The sequence below is a fragment of the Miscanthus floridulus genome, chromosome 5 (genome assembly GCF_019320115.1).
Source record: "Miscanthus floridulus cultivar M001 chromosome 5, ASM1932011v1, whole genome shotgun sequence".
In the NCBI taxonomy this organism is placed as follows: domain Eukaryota; kingdom Viridiplantae; phylum Streptophyta; class Magnoliopsida; order Poales; family Poaceae; genus Miscanthus; species Miscanthus floridulus.
The window spans coordinates 144,163,039-144,186,872 of NC_089584.1; the positions used below are offsets into that span (position 1 = coordinate 144,163,039).

Sequence of the window (23,834 nt, forward strand, 5' to 3'; positions counted from 1 at the left end):
GGTAACAAACACGGTAGCTATTTTTTTTTAAAAAAAAATCACTTATGTAAATAAAATTTAGTAATAAACACGATAAAGCAACTCCACCGATTCTATAATTAGTGCGACTCTCCGGTGCCTTTAATATACTAATACATTCGCACATCTATTTCTTGTGAAATGAGTCATATATCTATACCTAATAATAGTATTAAAATGTTTCTCTTCTCTTCCTTCTCTTGCACCCTTCTTATCCCGTTGCCCGTACATCCGCCACTCACTCACTTTCCATCTCACACACTTCTCGTTCTTCATCGGTCTGTTCTTCTTCATCTCTCAAACACTTCTTGTTTATCGGTCCATCCGTCACTCACACATTTCTCGTCCTTCCCTCACTCGCGACTCCTCTATCTGTTTTAGTCTCTTCTCGCTTTGAGTTTGAGGCCGCAAAATCTTCACTGACATTGCACCACTCATCTATTAGCCTCGCCTCCTGGGTCCGTTCATGCTACGACGCACGCATGGACACGTGGCTCGCCTACTTTTCTTAAACTCACAACAGGTACACACAATAGCTACCTATTTAAGTTGAGTCAATCTCCTGTTAATTTGACATTCAGAATCAAGTCATTTATAATAGTAGCATTTAATATGTGCTTTGTAATTCATTTGATTTAAGGTTTGACCAAACCTAATGACAAAATTAAACGAAAATGGCCAGCTCATTATTATTGGCAAAAGCACTGGCAACAAATTGTGTATCCTTCACAAGGACATGTTTGCTAATATATATACTCGTATTAGAGGGCTAAAGGCCATACCAACGTCCTAACCCTAATGGACTCCTAACTACGATTTGGAAGCAGCGGGGAAAGGTTTTTTTTTTTGATGAAATACTAGAGATATCATGCTATTAACAACTTAGACCATGTTTGGATCCGTCCGTACAGCTAACCAACTATTAGTTGTATTTATTAGTTAGGAGAAATTAGCTAATAGCTAATTGTTAGCTAGATGATAGGTAAGACATAAGCTGAGCTTATTATTAGCTGAGGATTTAAATAGATCATCAGCTAACTAGTTATAGACTTTTTGGGATCAAATAGACCTTTAATATACTCCTGTATTGCCCAAAAGGTTGGTAGCACGTGTTAGGAACAACCCCTTTTCTTTGAAAATATATTGACGATTGATTCGATGGATTACATTACTGTTGGCGTCCTTGAATCACGCAGGCACGGGGGGCACGGCGCGGAGGCGTGCCAATGCGGGTCACCTCTCCCTCTCCCACGTACAGCCTGCCTAGCTGTAAAGATGTTTACAGAAGAGAAGGCCAGCCAAGGCACCGTGCAGAGCACAAGCTCGCCATAAACAACACAGATAGCAGGGAGTGCAGCGCCGTGCCCTTAGGTAAGGTAGCTCGTGGCTCCGTCGGCTGATCGGCAGCTGGGGGTGGTTGGCCTGCTCATGATATTTTTTTAACGGAAAGCCTGCTCATTATATATCACAGCTCCATCAGCTAATTGTCCGGTCATGACTGAAAGTATTGTTGATTGATTTATTGTGAGAGAAAAATATTATTCGTTGGCTGAAAAAGTACGGCTTATAAGCTAAGCAGATCGGGTGAATAAGCTGCTGCCAACACCACCTTTGGTGACGGGGTTTAGTTACTTACGTCCTATTTGATCTTACATGTTCGGCACTAAACTTTTGACCACTTAAGCTTCTGAGACTTTTGTGTTATTTCCTCCTACAACTTTTGTGTTATTTCCTCCTACGTACCTTTTTTTTATATAGAAAAACCCAGTCTCCTCACTTTTCCGTCAGTTGAAAACCTCTCGTAGCCTAGTCGGCTTAAAAGTAGCAGCGCGTGTCAATAGTCGTAACCAAATGGTGAAATAGCAGTGGATTTTTTCATGTTAAAATAAAACCGCTTCTTATAAAACTTCTATATGATTTTTACGAAATTCTTGTGTTCAAAGGAAACCTAGATGCATGCTCCTTTTTCTCAGTGACTATTCGAACATTGCCCTACATTTTGTTCTGTTGGCGTTGACGACAAGGTGGGCAGGTGGCAAGGCATAACACACACAAGGGCGGTCAATCGCTGATGGGATATATCTCAGTGCGTCAGCAACAGTGTAAATTACATATGGGCGTATATATAGCATATACGATGAAGCTTTTCTAGAAGGGCATAAACAAAGATTTAGTAGTAGGTTAAGGCTGATGATGAAGGCAGAGAACGACGCGATGACATGAACATCTCCGCAGTCTCTGCATGCGCAACGACAAAATTAAATACAGTGCTAAAAAATGTCCATCACAGTAGATGGAGACGTCAGAGGTGACGATTCGTTGATCTTCTAGAACCCGTGAAGACTGTGACCGGACAACAATCACAGGTACGATCGGCATCCATGGAGCCAAGAACAAACAGTTATAGAATAGATTCGTCCACATTTGTTGGGACACCAATATACAAGTAGCGGAGGCTACTACAAATACAAACTAATCGCGTTAGAGCACTTGTACGATGTTGTGCAGGGATGCTGGGGGGGGGGGGGGGGGGGGGGGGGGGGGGGGGGAGCCTTCGCGTGGGACCCGCGATGGGGCGAAGGCCCCGGAGACGGCGGCAGAGGCCTCAGGGAATAACTAAAAGCGAAGGCTCTGGTGATCCAGGCGAAGACGGAGGCCACGCACGTTTCAAGAAGAAGCCCAGAAAGCCTGCGCAGTGCTGACACGTCGGACCAGAAATGGGCCTCCGGTGGGCCAGCAGCGTCGGCCCATGAGGTGAAGGCGGTGCAAGGAAGGGGAGCCCGGTCTTGCCCCTGGAAGATGATAACTAGGATAGGAATATTCATAGGTATATGCTTGAACTGTCAGGGGGCACCAGTGTAATTGTATAAGGTGGCAGACAGTGTCATGTAAAAGGGGGAGCCACACCCTGTGTAAAGGAGGTTGGTGAATATATCTATGAAACCCTAATCAAGCCTGGGCCCACCATCCATTTTCCATACCTTCGCCCAGGGCACCTGGCTGGGCGGAGGCTTTCTGTGTTCCTCCTGCTAGAAACCCGGTTTTCCAACAACATTAATGCAGTTTATTATTAGTTGAAAAAGATTAAAGGGCCATTCGGTTATTCAGGAATAGAGGCAAAAACCAATCCAGCTGATGCATTGTTATACAAATTGCTCAATCATTCTAGTTGGGAATTGTTCCAGGCCATGGATCCTGGACAACCGAACATGCCCTAAACATATACTCCGTTTCACGACGCTACCTTTTGTCTGGCCCTAAAACATATACTCCGTTTCACAACGCTAACTTTTGTCTAGCTGCGTTCCTTCGTATTTGAGGCAGATATTTGACTTCAGCTATTTAATCTCTCGCCTAACAATATTTACTTAAATATTTAGTTAATCAAAGCGACAAAGGCCATGCTTGAATCCCATGATCTAAAGTTTAGTTTGCTAAAGTTAAGGGCTAAACTTTAGACCATCTTAGCTTATTTATATGGTCTAATGAACTAATGACCTTTTTGTGAGGTTGGCTAATTTTTTAACCATGTGATTCAAACAGTGCCAAAGTATCAATAGATTTAACGTTGCAAGTACTTTACATCAAAAATATGCTAAACATGTCATTCATTCCTAGCCATTTGTATAAATATTCAGAGTAGGTGAATGGTTAAACATCGAATAGGAAAGTCAAAGCCATTGATTATTCTAAAGCTGGCGCCACTACTTAATTTCTCGTGTCTTCTTAAAAGATACTCCCTCCATTCCAAATTATAAGTCATTTGAACTTTTTTTAGAGAGTCAAAGCATCTCAATTTTGATCAAAATTATATATAGAAATAAAGATTTATGACATCAAATAGATACAATATGAAAATATAATTAATGAAGAATCTAGTAATGCTTAGTTGATATTATATAAATGTTATTATTTTATTATATAAATTTGGTCAAGCGAGATATTGACTCTCCAAGAAAGTTAAAATGACTTATGAGTATTTCTTTTCGTGGTACATGACTACTTGATTCTCCAGCTCTTGTTTAGCTGAGATGGAGTGGGAGGGCATTAAATATCTCGGTGCATGTTAATAACAAAATTCGGGAACTAGGTAAGGGTGAACGAACACTCGTAACAAATGACGAGTTGTACAAACTATTCCAACAAAACTAGGCAATGGTGAGCCAACACCGGGCCAACAATCGCAGGTAAATCTTTTGTTGATATCAAGGGTGTGCATTGACATAAACTTGAAATTCCAAATTTAAACTGCCCTCGAGTGCATTTGTTAGGATAAGATAGCTCGGCAGTGGTACCATCCTTTAATATAATAACGAATTGCATAAATATAAATAATTCACATACCATAAAATATTACTATGCGCAATGTCCACTGATCACAATTACTCCTCGGTAGCGTAGTACTGCGGGGCGAGCTCAGCCAGCCACAAGGGGTCAATACGGGTCAGGTTCTTGACATAATTCTGTGTCGTCCGAACTAGCTCGTTGAAGATGACACAGTCGGGCTTGGTCCTGAAAAGCACGGATGAAGGGTGGATCTGCACGCTCTGGCCAGTTGCAAGGGCCCTGCCAAACAACAGCTTAAACATTGAATATGGGGAGAATCGTAGTCATCATCACAATCTTAACATGCATCATTCTTCAAGTTTTGGTTGGTGTAATCTAAGTCCCAGATTAGTTTAGGACATTAGTCTTTGTTCAAGATGCAGGGAAAAGATACCCATGAGGCCATGAGGGGCATTCGGAATGAAAACATATAACATGGAACGATACCTGTATGATCCATCTGGCTGTCGCATCGCTGCATTCAGGAAGAAAGCAGAGGTAAGGCATCTCCGAAACAGAACCATGTCATCTCCACATGATGATAGGTTCAGTCCCATTTGTTGGGCATGGCCCTGAATTTGACTGCAAAGAACAGAAAATTGCTATGTCAAATTGCAGCATAAATGGTATTAAAAAAAAACTGTACAGTCTGACTTTCATGTAGTCATAAAGTCAAAAACAGTCCTAAAAGTCTAAAACGTAAGTCTTCCATTTCGTTTTTTACATAAATGATATTCAAATCTGATTTTCATAGCTCAATCCCTCGAACCATAATAAAACCAAACTACCCTCCCCTTGTTTTGCAATTCAATGTTTTCATGTGTGCAGCCAGGTTGAGCATATATAGATCATGTATAATTAATGTTGACACAAAATTTCATGGCAGAATTGACCATACGCCTTCTGTGGAAAAAGGTGTTCTGTCTTTTTGTAGAGCAGGTCGTGGGTTCGAAGCAGCCTCTCCGCAGATTTTGCGGGGGAAAGGCTTGTCTCGGTTTATCCCTTCCCCAGACCCCACTCATGTGGGAGACTCCGGCACTGGGTCTGCCCTTTTTTTTTGTCTTTTTGTACAGCTCACATATGATCAAATTTATCCTTTTTTTTGTCAAAATAAATGATAAGTAATTTGACTTTTTTTGTGTACCTGACATATGGTCAAGTTTTTCCACAACACTGTCTAAAAGAATATATTTTTTCACTATTTAAAAATTTACAATTGTGTTTTGAAAATGGGGTGTATGTACACACACAAAAAAGACAAAATACTTATCTTTACCCCTCTTTCGCAATGATTTGCCTACTTCATTAGGACACACCTACAATAGTTTTTCTGTACAAGTACTGTCAAGCAAATGGAGAAGAAACTAGAAACTAACCTGTGAACATCACGAGCATGTCTTAGAGAGCGGTAATTGATAAAGTTTTCCCTGCACCACCTGTTCAAAGCCTTTTCCATTGTTTTCTCTTTGGCATTTGCATTTCTGCTCTTCTCCAAGCATTCTGCAGCTGCTCGATAGACATTTACCAATGTGATATGGTCTCCTTCGGAGCTTTCGAAACCTTTCCTGGCAGCTCTTGCCTATAGAACAATAAAGTAAATGGGTCAATTGTTGCACTAATAGAAGTGAGTAACACACTGATGTCATGCTGATCACAAAACACATTGAGTTTCTTTATCTTGTGTCCAACAGGGAAAGGGTAGCACAAAGGAAATGTGAGCAAAAATAGATTGAAGGATATGCTTATTTATCATTAAGCAAATGGTAAATCATGATTTAGGTCTAAAGGTACTTTTTTAGCCTAACAACAAAGACCATCAATTTTCATGTACGTCTTGTAATAAATTTGATGGTACTAATTTTTTTCACATGCCTAATCTAAATGGCTGTTCACAGATTAGCGGTGAAACTTAAGTTTGACCACTCAAATTCTAGAGTGCTATATATGATATATATTTCTGAATGGAGTACATTTTTCTTCTAGAGTTTGCCTACTGGCACTTATCTCCCAGTTCCCACTACCAACAAGCTACTAACAGGAGTATTTGACGAAAAGTATGCCCCGAAACAACAAAACAACACCTGTTTGCAAAGCAAATACAGCCCCCTAAAATAAATGAACCAGAGGGAATAACTCCAACAATATCAGATAAGAACCCAATTGTGACAAACATTTTACAAACTGCCAGTAATTCAAATGGATACCTCTTCTAACTTCTCACGCAAGGAGAAGAAAATTGATTCCACTGAAAGCATAGATACAACAATGAGCATTTCTTCCAAGCACTTGAATTTGCTTGATGCTATTAATGCCTTGGAGTACATTGGATCCAAAGGCAGCCTAGCCATCTGATGACCAACTGGATCTGAGAGCTTATAACCATCAGTCAGAGCCCCTAGTAAGATCAACTGCTCCAGTGATTTCAAAATAGCAGTCCTGTAGTAGGTTGGACACCAATAAGCAAATACTCAGCACTGATATAAAGCAACAAGCTATTTAACTTATAATTACTGAGAAGCCTCTAGGTAAAAACTTCAGCTTAGTTGTTTCTATTAGGTGTTACCACTGCAGGAGTGCAGATCATAAGGTTCATAAAGAAGTCTAGGTAAGGGGTTTTCTTTACCTATAAAGTTAAAGCTTGGGTACATGTGTCAAGCAATAAAATACATCAAATACAATAACATAAATTGCATCCTCTCATCACTGATATTGAATTCCCCTGGAGACAGTAATAGTCCAGTATAAAATTCAAGAACAAAAACACACAGAGTAAAAATGACTCAGAGCATTTTCTTTTACATAGAAGCAGCCTTAAAAAAAAGTTACCTTGATGGTTTCTCCATAAAATCGAAACCTATGATGTCATCAATTCCAAGAGCCTTGAGTTGCAGAACAACATTTGAGAGGTTACACCGCTTGATCTCAGGCACAGTAGAATCCACCAGTTTATCAAACTCACTTTCTTGGAACAATCGGAAGCACTTCCCTGGTCCCTCGCGTCCAGCACGACCACTAAGGGTACAATGAGGATGTTAGAAAGGCATGCAAATAAAAAGGGACAAGTATTGATTTATTTGGTTGAGTATCTGCGAAGTGCCCATATGACTTATTAGCAGAACCATATGCAACAGATATAAGAAATAAGATACAGAACACTCAGTCATCACATGGAGATTCATTCTACCACTACCCCATGCGCATGCTGACAACCGCCCCTTAATAGACTGCATGAACTCTGTGACCTCATATTTAGGCATGAAAAATAAAAAAGCAAGATACATATACCTCCTTTGAAGAGCCTGTGCTTTAGAGACTGGGATGATAATTAGCGATTCCATTCCAGTCACAGGATTGTAAGCACGAGCTTTTACCATCCCAGGATCTATGACATATTTGATGCCAGGTATTGTTACTGACGTCTCAGCAATATTTGTAGCTAGAACTACCTAGCAGAGGCAAATCAGCAAAAAAGTCAAACTTGCTTAACAGACTGTGGTGCGGGACTTTCAAGAGTAAGTGCAACACTGAAAATGGTTACAAAGGAAAACAAATTACTAAATGAACCTTGGAGAAGATTGAATCTGCATGGGAAGAAGAACAGAACACGAAAACAGGACTATCTTATTAAAAGTATAATTTTAGTCACAAACACCAATATTCAAGAACAGTAGCCTAAAACAAATGTAAAAAATTTCATTCGCACCTAATATTATGGCCTTTGTGAGTGTACATGTAAGGAAAAGAATTAAAATGTTCTAATGTCCCCTTCTGCTGGGTTTCAACTCTAGCCTACCCCAACTTGTTTGGGACTTAAAGGCTTTGTTGTTGTTGTTGCTGCTGCTGTTGTTGTAATGTCCCCTAATCTAGCCTACAATGGCTGAGATAAGAAGACTAGTAATGGCTAGGATATTGCCATTCTAACACTTTGGTTCATAGTGACCTTAAAGTGTGCTCTTTTCACATTTATTAGGGGCAAGCAAAATGATCAAATGACATTTAACAGTTTTCATTTTAAAGTTGATCTTGATTACAACATTGTTTACCCAGAGGACAAACAATAGCAAGATCAATTCTGTATTTCACTTTATAACGGCAAGATCAATCCTGTACTCAGGGTTTTCCTACCCCTTCCTCTTCTTTTTTAATACAAAGATACGCAGCTCTCGTTGAGGGAAAAAATGGCATTAGTTAACAAAAGGTCACGTAGCGTATAGTAGTATCGCGTTAGCACTAAAGGAACCTACAGACATTTTTGGAATATGAAACACGTGCAGAGCTTTGTTTAAAGCTAGCAAAGGATTTTCAGATAGACTATCAATATATGGACATTACTAATCATCCATCTGATTATAGAGGGCATGGTTTCATGCCCAGAAGGTCAACAATGGAAGCCATTTTCTTAATAAGACAAGTTATGGAGCGGTATAGGGAGAAGAAGGACCTACACATGGTTTTTATCGACTTGGAGAAGGCTTATGATAAAATACCAAGGAATGTTATGTGGTGGGCTTTGGATAAACATAAAGTCCCAACGAAGTACGTCGGGCTCATTAAGGACATGTACAACAATGTTGTGACTAGTGTTTGAACAAGTGATGGAGACACGAATGACTTCCCGATTAGGATAGGACTACATCAAGGGCCAGCTTTGAGCCCTTATCTGTTTGCATTAGTGATGGATGAGGTCACAAGGGACATACAAGGGGACATCCCTTGGTGTATGCTTTTCGCGGACGATGTAGTGCTAGTTGATGAAAGTCGGACAGGAGTGAATCAGAAACTGGAGTTATGGCGGGAAAATTTGGAGTCCAAAGGTTTTAGACTCAGTAGAACTAAAACTGAGTATATGAGATGTGACTTCGGCACTACTACTCGGGAGGAGGAAGATATTAGTTTGGAAGGTCAAGTAGTGCCTAGGAAGGATACATTTCGATATTTAGGATCAATGCTACAGAGAGACGGGGATATTGATGAAGATGTTAGCCATAGAATCAAAGCAGGGTGGATGAAGTGGCGCCAAGCATCTGGTATCCTATGTGACAAAAGGGTACCATAGAAGCTAAAAGGCAAATTTTATAGGACGGCGATTAGATCTGCTATGTTGTATGGTGCAGAATGTTGGCCTACGAAGAGACGACATGTTCAACAGATAAGTGTCGCGGAAATGCGTATGTTGCGTTGGATTTGCGGTCATACAAGAATGGATCGAGTTCGGAATGATGATATACGTGATAGATTAGGGGTAGCACCAATTGAAGAAAAGCTTGTCCAACACCGGTTGAGATGATTTGGACATGTCCAACGGAGACCTCCAGAGGCACCGGTGCGTAGTGGAATCCTAAGCCATAATATTAACGTGAAGAGAGGCAGAGGAAGACCGAAGTTGACTTGGGTAGAGGCAATAAAAGGAGACTTGAAAGGATGGAATATACCCAAAGACTTAGCAATAGATAGGAGTGCTTGGAAAATAACTATTCACGTGCCTGAACCTTGATTGCTTCTGCTGGGTTTCAACTCTAGCCTACCCCAACTTGTTTGGGATTTAAAGGCTTTGTTGTTGTTGTTGTTGTTGTTGATAGATGACAACTAATTAACTGCAGAAAAATGAAATAATTGACCTTAATCTCCATGTAACAAGAAGGTTTCATCAACTAGGAAAACAAACAACACTATATGATTCCTTCATAAAAAATGTTTAATCCATGATACTCCCTCTGTTTCCATATATAGGCCATTTTAGACTTGTGAATAAAGATTTAAGGAAGAGGGTCAAACAACCTTGGTGACCTTCATTTATACTGCGTTGGGAAGATGGCTTATTCATTTGTGAGAGGTAGTGACATTTATTAAGCAGGGGAAAGGAGGGAAGCAAAGGGTAAGAAGTGTATATTAGTTCTAGGATGACCTGTATTTAGAGAATACTTGAGAAGGCTAAAATGACCTAGATTTGTAATCTGAGGTAGTAGCGTATAAAAACAAAAATGGAGCTATGCAATTCTTCTAAGAAGGATCCTATTAAAACATGACGAGTTCAGTTCCATCAGTACACAATTGATGTTTACCTTGCGGGTTCCAGCTGGTGCTGGCTTAAAAGCATTCATTTGCTGTTCTGATGGGAGAGATGAATATATAGGTGTAACCCATATCTTACTTCTTTCTGGTGGAAATAAACGAGCACGCTCATGAATAAGTCTCTCCAGTGATTCAATCTCCTCTTGGCCAGTTAGAAATGCGAGAATGTCTCCAGGCCCTTCCTCCAAATGGATCTATCAAAACAAACATCTAAAAGTGAAGTTTATACAGAAAAAGAAGGATGCATTGAGTCACGGTTGGATAGTAGGTTACGCAAGAAATTAGTCATCATTATGATTCTATATATTCACTTATCATGTTTTCTGAAGCATTTTTCCATTTCTTTCTGAAGTCCCATTTATGTAGACTTTTATTTTCTTTCTTTGTCTGTAAGCCAACTACAGATGCATGGTGCAAAAGGATGGTGCTCACCTGAAAGATAGTAACTAGTGTGGCATCCATATAGTCCGACTCGGGCTGATAAGTATATAGTATGTCGACCGGATATTGCCGACCTTGAATATGTACAGCTTTAGCACCACCAAAATAATCAGAAAAACACTTAGCATCCAAACTAGCAGACATAATTATCAGCTTTAGAGGAGCACATCTTATTCCCTGGCATTCCTTAAGAGTTAAATTTTGAGAATGACCCTGTACATCAGGCAAAGTCTTCCCATTTTTATTGGCATTAGCTCGGGAATGTTGCACTTTTTTCAGCAAACCCAACAAGACATCAGTATGAACAGTTCTTTCATGAGCCTCGTCAACAATTATAACACTGTACTTAGACAAGAGTGGATCCAAAAGTGCTTCCCTGAAAATTCAAAGTAATCTTTCAATTAGAAAAGGGAAATTCATGCATCAAACAAAAGAAATAAATGTAGATTTACCCATGCCGTTCTATTGCCACAGATATCAGTATGTAAAATGATATGGTATAATTGAATGGAAAATTCACTTAAGAAGGTTTAAACAAACTCAGAAAAAAATCCACATTGTGCTAAACATTTCAATGCAGGTGTATGGACAGCTACCATGGAAAAATGCTAAAATATAAGAGTTGCTTGAAAGTACAAAATAAAAAGAACATTATGAGAGAAAAATGGAATTATGTATCAACGCCTTCTGTTCTCCAGTTCCTACTTCCTAAAACAGCTATATATGGGATTGTACATATAAAAAGGAGACCTGCAGGCTGCAGTGCATATCATGTATGTGTACACCTTCCAAAAACATACCCCATCATTCTTGGAACTTAAATTATTGGGATGGGGTGGTGGGGTTTAACAGTTGAGACGAGGAACCTAAACCTTTTGGTTCTCAAATTGCTCACCAAAAAGGCCATTACCACATCAAAGAAGATCAAAAGAACGTGCATCCCAACAAAACAAATGGTTATCAAACAAGCAACAAAGCAGTAACGCATCAATACCTCAGAAGCAAACCATCAGTCATGTACTTAATCCTTGTTGCATTGGATGTGGAGTCATCAAATCTGATTGAGTATCCAACCTTTTTGCCAAGCTGGTCATTGCATTCCTCCGCTACACGCTTTGCTACTGTAACAGCTGCAACTCTCCGAGGCTGAGTGATGCCAATGACTTTACCATCCTGACAAAACCCACCATCGTACAAAAATTGTGGAAGCTCTGCATGGCCAAATTAAAGAAAATATTGTTTACTCAAAGAATCAAAGTAGAAAAAAAGAGAGAGAGAGAAATACACAGTAATGTATGTTTCTGCAATTACAGATGAATATGTAAACAAATTGATTTTGTAACATGTTGTTTTTGTCAAACAATCTGTACAAAACCTAAGAATAGCTTTCGTAAGCAAGCAATCCCACTTGGAAACGACATTACAATGAGACTACAGCAGGAAGAGTCCATTTCACTTCTGCAATAGCCCTTTAGTTAATACTGTAATAGTGTAATGTGACTGAATACAAATATTTCCAAACCAACAAACACAAGCAATCCACAGCAGACAGCACCACTTTCAATAACTTACGCCCAAAAGGCCAAAACAGTTACATCCGAATCAGAGCCTATTCACACTAATAACAACCAACAGTTTCAGCAAGCAGCATGCTTCTATCAATTACTTCATCCAAGCAACAATTGTGAAAAAGGGGAACACAGAAACAGACTTACGAGTAGTTTTGCCACTCCCAGTCTCGCCAACAATGATCAGTGTGTCGTTCTTCCTCACCTCCTCAACTAGCCTCTTCTCCACTGAACCAACAACAAACAACAAACTTTCAGCTCCCTGAGCTAACACCCCAAAAAGTATCACAGCGAACAGACATCTAAAAGTTCAGCAGGCAAACCTGACGCAATGGGGAGCGACTTCCGCTGTTGCCGAATCAGCTGTCTCCATCTGCAGCAAGCCAACCAACACAAAGGGCTCAATCCCCAGGCCAACGAATGAAACAATCGGAAGAGAACAGCGTGTCAGCTTCGACGAGATAAGAGTTGGCACCTCGCGAATTGCTGCTGCTTCTGCGGTGAGGCGCCGGAAGAGAAGGACGGCATCTCGGACGACGCCGCCGACTCCCGCGCCCTGAATCTTGCCACGGCGGTGGGCGGGGAGGGGGGAGGGTTGGCACGATTAGCCGGACCCGCGAGCCCGCGATGGAGTGTGGGGAGGCCGGAGGCGGGAGGGTTTAGAGTTGGTGTTAGGGTTTTTGGTGCTGCGTGGCTGTGGCCTGTGGCCTGTGGGAGACGGGTTCACTGCCACAACAAGCTCGGGTGAGCTGCCGAGCACGTGGCGTAGGGCGGCGGCGGTCGCCAGTAGCGTCACCAGAGCGGGTGCGCGCTCGCAGGGCGGACGCAGGAGGAAAGAAAAGGCAGGCGGTGAATGGGGAAGGGAAAGGAAACGTTGATGGAGGTTTTTTAGCTTTTCTACATATCTTTGTTGTGTATAAGAGTATAACAAAAGTTTATATTAAAAAAGTTAAAAGTCTTGTAATAATTTATAATGAAGGGAGTGGTTACTTTTTCTATATTCCCTATTGGGCCATATTGGATGTGGATCAAGGATCAATGGGTATAGTAGACTAAAATGCCCATGTAATGTGTCTAGGGACAATTTGATAATTTCGTAAGTCATAACCTATTTCACACCCGTACCCAACCACCTAGGTGGGATATGAAGTTATTTATTATCATATCCATATCTCAAACTATGATAAACATGCCTGTTACTCGTACATAGCAAGAACGTATAATATCCTTAAGATAATAGTATATATAGTAATATAATGATATGATGAACAGCCAAACTTATGCTTGATCGAATCATACTTACTTTTGTTTCTAATCTTGCCATAGTTTTTTATTCTAATTGGATCTTACAAAACTTTATATTCAAATTAATCGTAACTCTACTTTTACATCTCGAGTCATCCATGAGTATGGGTGAAAATGGTATGGATATTTTCCGACCGTATTCGAAATCGAATCTGAATTCGGATATTCAACATCCGATACCGCATTCGTATCCGAATACTCAAATCGCATATTTATAATGTCGATATCCAATCGTATCCTATCCGGCATGGCTGACACTATCCGTATTCGAATCCGAATCCGAATCCGAAGAGAAATATAAAAACAAATGTAATATGAATGATATCCGTTCGTATTATATCCGTTTTCATCACTATCCATGAGTACTGGTCTAGGCATTCAAACGCTCTGGTTCAACAGCTGTCCCAGTGTGGGGAATTTCATCCAACAAAAGCAAGTAGATGATGATGAGTTTGCTCCCGGCATTTAGATATAATTTCGGTAGTGATCCTTCGTCTGATACTACACAAATCCATGATTCTATTCCTATAAGGAGAACTTAAGAGATGCAAACAAAAGGAGAGTGCATCCGGAGAAGAAAGCCGCGTGCCAAGAAAAAAAGAGGAGCACGCAGGTTGTGTTTTGCTCTACCAAGAAAAAAAGAGAGTCTCGATGGCATTTCCAAAACTTTACAAAAACTATGGTTCTATAAACACTGCAATTTTCAAAACTCCAAAATTTCTTCTATCCAAACAAACCCTTAGACTCTATTTGGCAATCCCTAGTTTGACAAGTAATTTCAACTCACAAACAGTATGCTAACCATGTCATTTATTTCTAGCCATTTGTATAAATTAGGCCCGGGTGAGCAAACATCGTCAGCCTGTTCGTTTGGCTGTGGCTTGTCGTAAACGATCGTAAATTTCCAGCCGAAACTGTATTTTTCTCTCACACAAACCACCCAGCAGTACTTCTTCACAAACCAACGATACGAACCAGCCAACCGAACAGGCTGCGTAGCAATTGACGATTTGCGCAAACTATTCCAACATGATCCTTTTTGTGATAGGTCACACTTCACTGATTTCGTCAAGACTGGAACTGGGATTAGTCAATCAAGAACATAACATGAGAGGCTTTGCAAGTCTTGAACTGATTTAGAATGAATTGGTCTTAGATTCGTCTAGTCTTGTTACAACCAAAAACACAAGCTAAAGGAAATGGCACAAACAAGAGTGCACTGAAAGACAATAAAATGGGTGAATGAGAAAAAAAAAATGGCTCAAAAAAGAGTGCACGTACTCAAAGACAAAATGAGTGCACTGAAACACAATAAAATGGGTGAATGAGAAAAAAAAATAGCACAAAAAAAAGTGCACGTACTGAAAGACAAAATGGGTAAATAAAAAGATCATCTGCGGTGAGCGTGGATCGAACACGCGACCTTCAGATCTTCAGTCTGACGCTCTCCCAACTGAGCTATCCCAGCTTTTCATACACTAATTTCATTTAGTCTTACTTCACTGTATTCCTTCCTTCTCCTTTACACCATCTTGAGAAGTTGTGGATGGCGATTTTTTTTTTCAACACTTTTTGAAAACTAATTTTAAATCTAACACTGATCGGTTTTTTTTTAAAACTAACACTTTTGGTCCGCGTCTATTGCCCTGGCGCGGCGCTCCATGCATGGTGGCGCGGCAGCTGGCTGACGTGGCGACGACCAGAATCGCGACCATTGACGTGGCAGGGCCTATCGCGCCACGGTGCATGGCGCGGCGGCACCTGGACGGTTTACCGCCTCCACCGTGCCTCGTGCTTGGAACTGCATCACTCGCCGCGGCCACGCGCCCATCCACCTATTGCGGCCACTACCGAGGCCTGTGCCGCCAATGAACTTCGCACTGGCGACCACCCCGTCACTCCATGGCATCGAACTCTGCGCCGGCGTCGAGCTCCATGTTGACGAGCCTTTTGCAACCGGATGTTTCATGCATTTCAGATGTATGTTTCATGTGTTTTCCCTTTCAACGGCCGTCCATATTAACCACCGTAATGACTGGTCTTCAGTTCTCCCTTACACGCCTCTCACATTAATTATAGGTGAATCAATCAATCACATTAATTATTGGCTGTTGGGCCGTCCCCTTGCCCTATTTGTTTTTAGACTCTTGGATCGAGCCTTGGTGTGGAAGCCAGTCCTGAGGGACCCTGGGTTTATGAACCCGACAGGAGCCCTCGAGCCCCCGGGTGATTCGAGCAGAATCGTCCGGGGGATTTTTGTTTTGCCGGTGGATGCGCGCGAGCGCACCCGTGGGTGTAGCCCCCGAGCCCCCGGGCGGTTCAGGCAGAACCAGCTGGGGGGTTTTCTGTGTTGCCAGCGGGAGAGGTTTTTGTTCGACGGGTGCGCGTGAGCGCACCCGTGGGTGTAGCCCCCGAGCCCCTGAGCGGTTCGGGCAAAACTGGCTGGGGTTTTTTTTAGCGGGCGTGTGTGCGTGTTTTTAGTCTGAAATAGATTTTTTTGTTCTAACCAAGGTGTCGTTGTGCAACCAAGGCATTTTTAGGCGCGGGGATTGGATTGAGATAGAACTTGTTGATCCCGGTGTCGGTGCACGCCGGGGATTAGGCGAGGGAGTTTTTAGTTTTGAGACAGACCTTGGCGTCGGTGTGCGTCGTGAATGGAGACAGCTTAGTTTGGATGCGACAGAGCTCACTGATCTTTGGTGTCGATGCACGCCGTGGGATAGGGTGAGGCGGAGTCGCGAGTAGTCCTAGGCATCGGTGCGCACTGTGGGATCGGGTGAGGTGGAATCACAAGTAGACCCAGACGTCGGTGCACGCCGTGGATCAAGAGAGTTTAGTTTTAGTTAGTTTCAGTTAGTGAAGCCATTACGCGAGTTTGGAGTCGTGGTCCCAAGAGCCGTAGCCGGATGTCACCGATCCTGTCGACGCGAGTTCAGGGTCGTGGCCCCAAGAGCCGTAGCTGGATGTCTCCTATCCTGTCGACGCAAGTTCGGGGTCACGGTCCCAAGAGCCATAGCCGGATGTCGCCGATCCTATCAACGCGAGTTCGGGGTCATGGTCCCAGGGTTTATTTGGAGCATAGTCAGAAGTGAAGCCATTATGAAGACGTTGTTAGTTTAGTTAAAGATCAAACGAGGCGGTGCTCGCGGGTCCTAGCGTCGGTGGACGCCGAGGACTAGGCGAGTCGTAGTTGTGGATCTGGCGAGTTCGAGGTCGCCGTCCTTAGCGTTTTTCTTGAGCCCCCAAGCCCTTTCGGGCCTTCATAGGGGTTGATGTGAGTGTATGTGCATTACCCTGTCTGGTTCCTCACAAACTAGGGGGCTGAGTTTCGTCGCCTATCTCGATCGCTCAGGCTCGAAGATTAGCTCGGTGAGTTCGCTAATGGGTGTGATCGAGTGGAATCCGGGTCCGTCGTTTGTGACGGGGTCGGCATAGCCCTCTTGTGACATTCCACTACTTCTTTACCTGCAACCTGATAGATGCCTAGGTCATTCCGAAGACCAACCTGGGTGGCCTTTCGGCCTCCCTTCGATGGAAATTCTGTGGGCTTGGCAAGAGGTTCAGGATCGAACGAGAAGGTTGAGATGACCTAGTCTACCAGATCGGGCTAGGGCCGCATGGTGCTCATCTACGGTTTTCTCCCCTGGCTCTGTTGGTTACTCATATCGAATGAGGCAACCGTCGCTTCGTGATGTAACACAGAGCGTTCTGATGCATTTTACTACATGTGCGATGCTTAGTTCCTGAGCCCCCGGACGGTTCATGCCCTAACCGTCTGGGGGGGTTTAGGCGTATGAAATGAAATGCGCGTATGGATGTATGAATGATTTAAATTGAAATAGAGGGGCTTTGATAGTGTTTTACCTTGATGACTGGAGTGACGAGGTTTGGAAGCTCCAGTTCGAAATGTCCGACTGGGACCTACGCTCGTCAATCATGGGTTAGCCCTTGTGTGAACAGTTTTGTATTAATGAACACATGCTCACCTTGGTGACCTGAGAGACGGGGTTTGGATAGCTTTAGTCGAAAATGTCCGACCGGGACCCATGCTCATCATTCGAGATGCAGTCGGCATAGCCCGCATGGGGTGCCCCTTCACTTCCTACCTATGTCTCAAGTGTGGATACTGAGCAATTCGATCGACTCAGGGGGCCGGTTGGTCTCTCGTTAGAGATTTCGTGTGGTGGTGCTTCGGTTCCTGTGCCCATCGTGTGGTAGTGGTTGATCGTGCGGTAGTGGTGGGCCATGGCCAGGCCACATCCCTTCTAATTAGGAGCCGTTCCGTCGGGCAGAGCATGTCTTGTCAGTCAGGGTATGTCTCATCTGCATTAAATGAAGAGAGAGAGAGAGAGAGAGAGAGATTCTCGCTCTGTCGTTCCAGCTTCCCCGATCGGTGCTTCTTTCTCTAATCATTGTTCCCTTTTCCTTAAGTAGGAGAAAGGAGGGAGGTTTTCATTATGTTCTTTTGCATGTTCTTCATCTGTCGTCGCCTTCCTTCTTCCTTTTCACCGTGAGTGTTCCTGAGAGCCACAGAGGTTTCTAGGAAAGAAAGAGGAGGAGGAGAAAGGAACTCACAAAAATGTCAGACTGGAGGTCGTCTACCGTGAAGAGGTCAGTGCTGGAGGCTTTCGTCACGAAGGAGTTTCTACAACCGTAGGAGGTGGCGCACTAGAGGGTCCCTGGGAAGGAAGAGTTCCTGTAGCCTCATCCGGATGAGGTGGTTTCTTTCCTTACCTTCCACGAGCGCGGATTAGGATACCCGCGCACTGGTTCCTGCGTGGGCTCCTCAACGAGTGGGGTCTAGAGCTACAACATCTCAACCCGATGGGAGTGCTGCACATTGCTGGTTTCATCACTGTCTGCGATGCTTTCCTTGGGATGGAGCCGCACGCAGATCTCCTTCGGCTTTTCTTCTCTGGAAGAGCTATGGAGAACTGGAGCTCGGCCAAGATCGCACCGGTCGGAGGCTTTGCCCTATAGAGGAAGTCACGTGTGGGAGGCTTGTATCCCGCATACATCCCATGCGACTCCAACTAGGGATGGCATGGGGAGTGGTTCTATATCAGGAATCCGGTGGGGGCACCATTTCCAGCGTTTACCGGTGGGAGGGCGGTGAAGTAGAAGAGTTGGTCATGGGGCTATGCCCATGCGGAGAAGCATAAGGTGGAGGCCATCAAGGAGGAGCTCTAGAAGCTCATAAGGGATGGCCTTGATGGGGTGCGGGTGTTCCACACCCTTTACCACCGCCGGGTTGCGCCGTTGGTGGAAAGGACGCACCCGATGTGGACGTACGGCCGCCGGTCAAACCCGGACTGCGTGTCACCGGAGGAGCTGCCAGATGATGAGATCTAGAGCCGCATCGGTCGAGTGCTGCAACTGAGTCCTAGAGAGACGGTGGTGGGAAAACCCATACCATTCAATGCCTCGATCATGCCCACACTAGTACGCTCCCTTATTTTGTTTGTGTTTTTTTTCCTCTGCTTTTCCTGTTTCTTGATCCTAGGCCATTCGTTCCATAGGGGCTTAGGAGGTACAAGTCTCGACCGCACCTTTCTAAGGGACTAGAGGGACGGGTTCGACAGGGCGCCCAGAAGGAGGTGGTAGACACCCGGAAGAAGAAACAAACCAAGGAGGTTCAGTGGAAGGAAGAGAAGAAGAAGGAGGTTGCCTAGTGTGTGAGGGCTGGGGAGCATAGGAGCGACATCGAGTCAAAACTCATGTCGGATGATCCTATGAATGTGGATAACATGGTATTCTCTGATGAGGAGGAGAGTCAAGAGGTCGTTGTGACCTCGGTGGAGCATCATGGCCCTGCGACGACCTCCGCTGGTGACGAACAGGAGGCCATGCGGTGTGCGGTGGTTCCTGCATCGAGGAAGCGCACGGCAGGTGTGGACATTGTTGGCGAGCGAGTGTCGAAGCGGGTGCAGTCACCGTGCCCCCAATAACGTTGCTGGTTCTAGCCCTTCCTGTTATGGATGTGGTGGAACAAGGAGGGCGGTCTAAGGAGCGGGCTGGCACTTATGTGCCGATGGGACCGGTGCCAATGCCTGGTTCATAGCCAAAGGAGGCCTTGCCTGCCTTGGGTGCGTTCAAACTATCCAAGTGGCCTGAGGAGCAGACTGGCACCCGGACGATGCGCGACTCGCAGTCGGAGGACGCTCCGCCCGCTGCTCTGGTCGGGGAGTCCCGATCCGGAGGTCGTAGTGACCCGCAGACCAGGCAGCAGCCAATCGGGGTGACTCTGTCCCCGCTAGGAGTGAGGGGGCATGGGTCGCAGCCTAGGAGCGGTCCTCGTGCTGCAGGCCCATCGACATCAGGCTCTGCTTTCAGAGTCGTGCCACTCGTCACCTGGTATGTTTTCTTTCTGTTGTTTTTTTTGATATTCTGCTGATTGAGCTTTTTCTAAGGGTGACTTACATGCACTTTTTGTTAGCAGCCAGGGGATGCTGGGGTTGACCATTGCTCTGACCCCTATGCAGGAGGTTTGGAGGCCCACCCTACCATGTGTCATGGTGGCAAAGCCTTCCCTCCTGAGGGTGGAGCCCCTCGGGTTGGCTGCTAACAAGGCGACAGCGGCGGTGTCAGTGTTGGTAGTGATCTCGGTGCCAGTGGTGGGGGTTGCGTTGGAGGTGACCCTCGTGGCTCCTCCTCCACCAGTCTCGGTGGAAGAGATGAGGGGGGACGAACTTCCTATCTCACTGGGTGGAGGGCCACATGGCCTACCCTTGCCGTCAGAGCCAAAGGCGCTGGAGGGGAGCACGGCCAGGATGGGGTTGGGACGCCTGGCAGGGTTCCCAATGGATGAGGTGGTGGACATCCCGTTCGATGAGGAGGCGGTTGTTGCGGTGGAGCAACTAGTGTCGTCGTGGGGGCTGGCAGTGTTGCCATGGGAGCCGACGGTGGTCCAGTCGGTGGCCGGGCCCTCCGGTGGGCTGCCGGAGGGGGACCTAGAGTGGCCCTACCTTGAGGACCCATTGAATGCATGGTTCATCCTTCGAGATTCCTGGGAGCGTCAGCTCTAGGACATTTTTGGGGGACAAGGGCATGCCGCGGTGTCCGAGCTCACCAAGCTATGCACAAAGCTCAAAAGCGCCCGGAAGCAGGCCCAGTTCACTCGGCAGTTGGTTGAGGGCAACCTATAGCTTGTCGTGGAGGTGAGTTTGCTGGTCCTTGTCCTCGCCCTTTGAATCTTACATCGGTTGTTTTTAGCATGCCTATTTTTTCGTAGGATATAAGAAAGATATCGTCCCGCAAGTCCTACTTTCTCTAGGCAGAGCATGCCTGGATGGCCGAGCTTGAGCGTCAGGTGGAGTCCGCTCGCCGTGAGTCCTAGGACTGGGTGGCCGAGGCGGCCGCGACATAGGCAGAGGGGCAGTGTGCGGTGGAGCGGGTGACTATTGCCGAGCAAGGGCTCGAGGCGGCAAAGGTCCACCAGGCGGTGACTGAGGCGACACTACGGACGTCCCTAGCGAACACCAAGGCGGTGCTTTAAGAGGCCCTGGCGACCCTTGAGCTAGAGTGGGCCACCCTAGAGTCGGCACGGAAGGCCCTGGAGGTGGAGCAGAGGGCCCGGTAGGAGACGAACCAGGAGGTGCTCATGCTTTGGGGTCGAGTGATGGAGATGGAGGAGGCAGATGTCCGGTTGCACGCGTAGGTGACTCGACAGGCAGAGGAATTTTCTACCCTTGAGAACTCCCATGCTGGTACATTCCTCCTCTTTCTTTTTGTTTGTTGTTGCATTGGTTTCCTCAGCCTATTTCTGAGCTTGTTGCCCTTCTTTGTAGAGCTGGGTGAAACGGTGAAGGTGCTAGAGCGAGACCTAGAAACGACCAAGGCGAACTTCGACCAGAATGTCAAGGAGCTGGCCAAGTCCTATGAGGGGCGATGCGCACATGAGGGGGATCTTGACCAGATCTGCAACGTCACCCAGCTCATCGTCTTAAAAGTCTTTGGGTCGGCGCCAGGCACTAGTACACCTACGGTCCAGCTGGCGGAGGTCTCGGACACTGGCAAGGACCTTGTCAGGAGCGGGCTATTTTATAGAGCATTGAGGGTGCTGACCTCGGTGGTGACGCACCACCTGAATATGGACTTCGCCACTATCTACAGCAGGTATGCTGAAGGCCTAAGCATGGAGGACATCCAGTCCATCGGAGAGAGCTTGCTGTCGCACGCACGGTTGTTGTCGAAGCAAGTCTCTGTCGAGTGGGTGATGGAGGTTTGCCGTGAAGACATGGCCCGAAGCATGCATGGGGAGGATGCCTCCGAGCCTATGGATAGCACGGAGCCTGGTTTAGGGGGGAACATCATCGAGCCGAATGTCGTGCCGCCAAGGAGTGAGCAGCCTACATCTTCGTCGGTCATGCCACGATCAGATGCCACCGGGCCAGTTCAATAGCTTGCAGGATATAAGTAGTTTAGTAAAAGTAAAATAGTTTAAGTGTGTGGGGAAGTCCCCGTGTAATCATTTCTATGTGCTTAACGGTTACAATAGTATTTTGTTTTCTGTGATGGAGTCACTCCATTCGGGGAAGCCTGTTCCCTTTCATTCCTTAGTTTTCCCCTAGCATAATTTTGTTTTTAGTTCTTTCTTTCTCATACCTGCCTATTTATTCCATAGGTTGCGACCTTGTGAGCCCAGGGCATGGCCCGCGAGGCTCAGCTGTTCGTAACCGTAGAAAAGAGCGGGGTGCGATTAGTCAGAATTTTTAAAGCAAGAGTACACAAGGTAAATTAAAGGAATAAACTTGTCGGTGTTTTGTACAAGCTCCGGCAAATAAATTTATAGTAATGCGTGTTAGGCCCGGATGGAGCGCTAAAGGACACAAGATTTATACTGGTTCAGGCCAAATGTCCCTACGTCCAGTTTGCTGCTGCTTGTATTATTAGCACCGTGAACGGTCTGTAGTAAAGGGTACAAATGATCGAGAGAGGGACTGGTCCCAAGTCTCTGATGAAAGGGTTGAAAGGAGGTCAAGAGCTTTGTAGCCGCTTGACTATGTGTATCTGTCCGTGGTCTCGCTGTTTTCTCCCCCCCTCTATGGGAGAAGCGCATCCCCTTTTATAGATCAAGGGACTGGCTTTACAAGGATAAGGGCTTTAGCTAGTCTTGTGGTTCACGTCTACCCGGTTCGGTCCTTTATTCTGATGAGTGCTAAGGAGGATAAGTGCCTACAACACTGCTGATATCCCTATAGAGTGTCAGGTTGATTACAGAATGTTGCCCTGCTTAGGGTATGGGCTATAGTACAGTGATTTTGACTCATTAGCCTTTCCCAGCCTTGCTCCGCATGTATTCCGGTTCTTGTGAGTCTTCGTCGGAGTGTCATGGGATCGGGGTCCGGAGTAACGTTGAGGTCAAGGCCTTCTGGCTTTGGACCTGAGGGGTCGGGAAGCGGGCGCCGCTCCCTCGGGTCTACAGCGTGGTGACGGAATTCCCGTCGTTCGTGGAAATAGCAAATCTTCTTCTGGAGTGTAGCGGTTGTCGTATATCTTCTCAGGTTCTGTGTCCTAGGATTGAAGGCAGCGCCTACAATTCTACAGGGCGAGGAGCATGCACCGATACAACCTTTCGGGCCCTGCGGCGCCCGGAAGGGTCTAAAGCACTCGTCCCGTCCTCCCCTGGTAGTACTTTTCCTGTCAGGGCGCAGGGTATGGTTCTTGGAGCCATGGTTGACCCGAATGTCTTGTCTTGCCCTATTTCTATCATCCTGAGGGAATAGGGAGAAGTGGTCAGGTAAGGTGAATCCAAACTTTAGATATGGAGCAGGGTGAGGCTTGTTCCTCGCCATCGGGCGAAGCGGAGACCAATCCCTATCTCCTGGGCGAGACCAACCCTGCCCCTCTGGGGTCGGGCGAGGCGGAAACTATCTCGCAGCCCTCAGGCGAGACCGAGCCCACCCTAAAGGCGTCGGGCAAGACGGAGCTTATCCCTCGGCCCTCGGGAGAGACCGAGCCGGTCCCAAAGGCATTTGGGCGGGGTGGAACCAAACTCCTGTTATTCGAACAAAGGATGAAATGGCGCCCTTATGTGTCTAGAAGTTTTTTACGTTCGGTGGTTATCGGTTCCACCTTCTGGGGTACCTCGGTATTAGGTCCCCG

The 23,834-nt window shown here is 45.4% G+C and overlaps 1 protein-coding gene and 1 non-coding gene across 3 annotated transcripts; both read right to left on the reverse strand.

Annotated features, from left to right (window-relative positions):
* Positions 1-2,117: 2,117 nt before the first annotated feature.
* Positions 2,118-13,302, reverse strand: LOC136453958 (pre-mRNA-splicing factor ATP-dependent RNA helicase DEAH10-like). 2 transcript variants are annotated; one of them, XM_066454506.1, is made up of 13 exons: positions 12,901-13,302; positions 12,749-12,798; positions 12,573-12,653; positions 11,852-12,068; positions 10,849-11,233; positions 10,407-10,610; positions 7,630-7,790; positions 7,171-7,356; positions 6,549-6,780; positions 5,721-5,923; positions 4,792-4,926; positions 4,363-4,584; positions 2,118-2,256 (listed from the first exon to the last, which is right to left on the reverse strand). In XM_066454506.1, the coding sequence occupies exons 1-12, from the start codon at positions 12,951-12,953 to the stop codon at positions 4,401-4,403; spliced, it is 2,091 nt and encodes a 696-aa protein (XP_066310603.1). In that variant the 5' UTR covers positions 12,954-13,302; the 3' UTR covers positions 2,118-2,256; positions 4,363-4,400. The 2 variants fall into 2 exon arrangements, with proteins under 2 accessions (XP_066310603.1, XP_066310602.1); XM_066454505.1 differs by lacking the exon at positions 2,118-2,256 and having other exon boundaries at positions 4,343-4,584.
* A 1,823-nt stretch (positions 13,303-15,125) lies between these two features.
* TRNAF-GAA (transfer RNA phenylalanine (anticodon GAA)) lies at positions 15,126-15,198 on the reverse strand. Its single transcript has one exon. It is a non-coding gene; the product is annotated as a tRNA-Phe (tRNA).
* Positions 15,199-23,834: the final 8,636 nt, after the last annotated feature.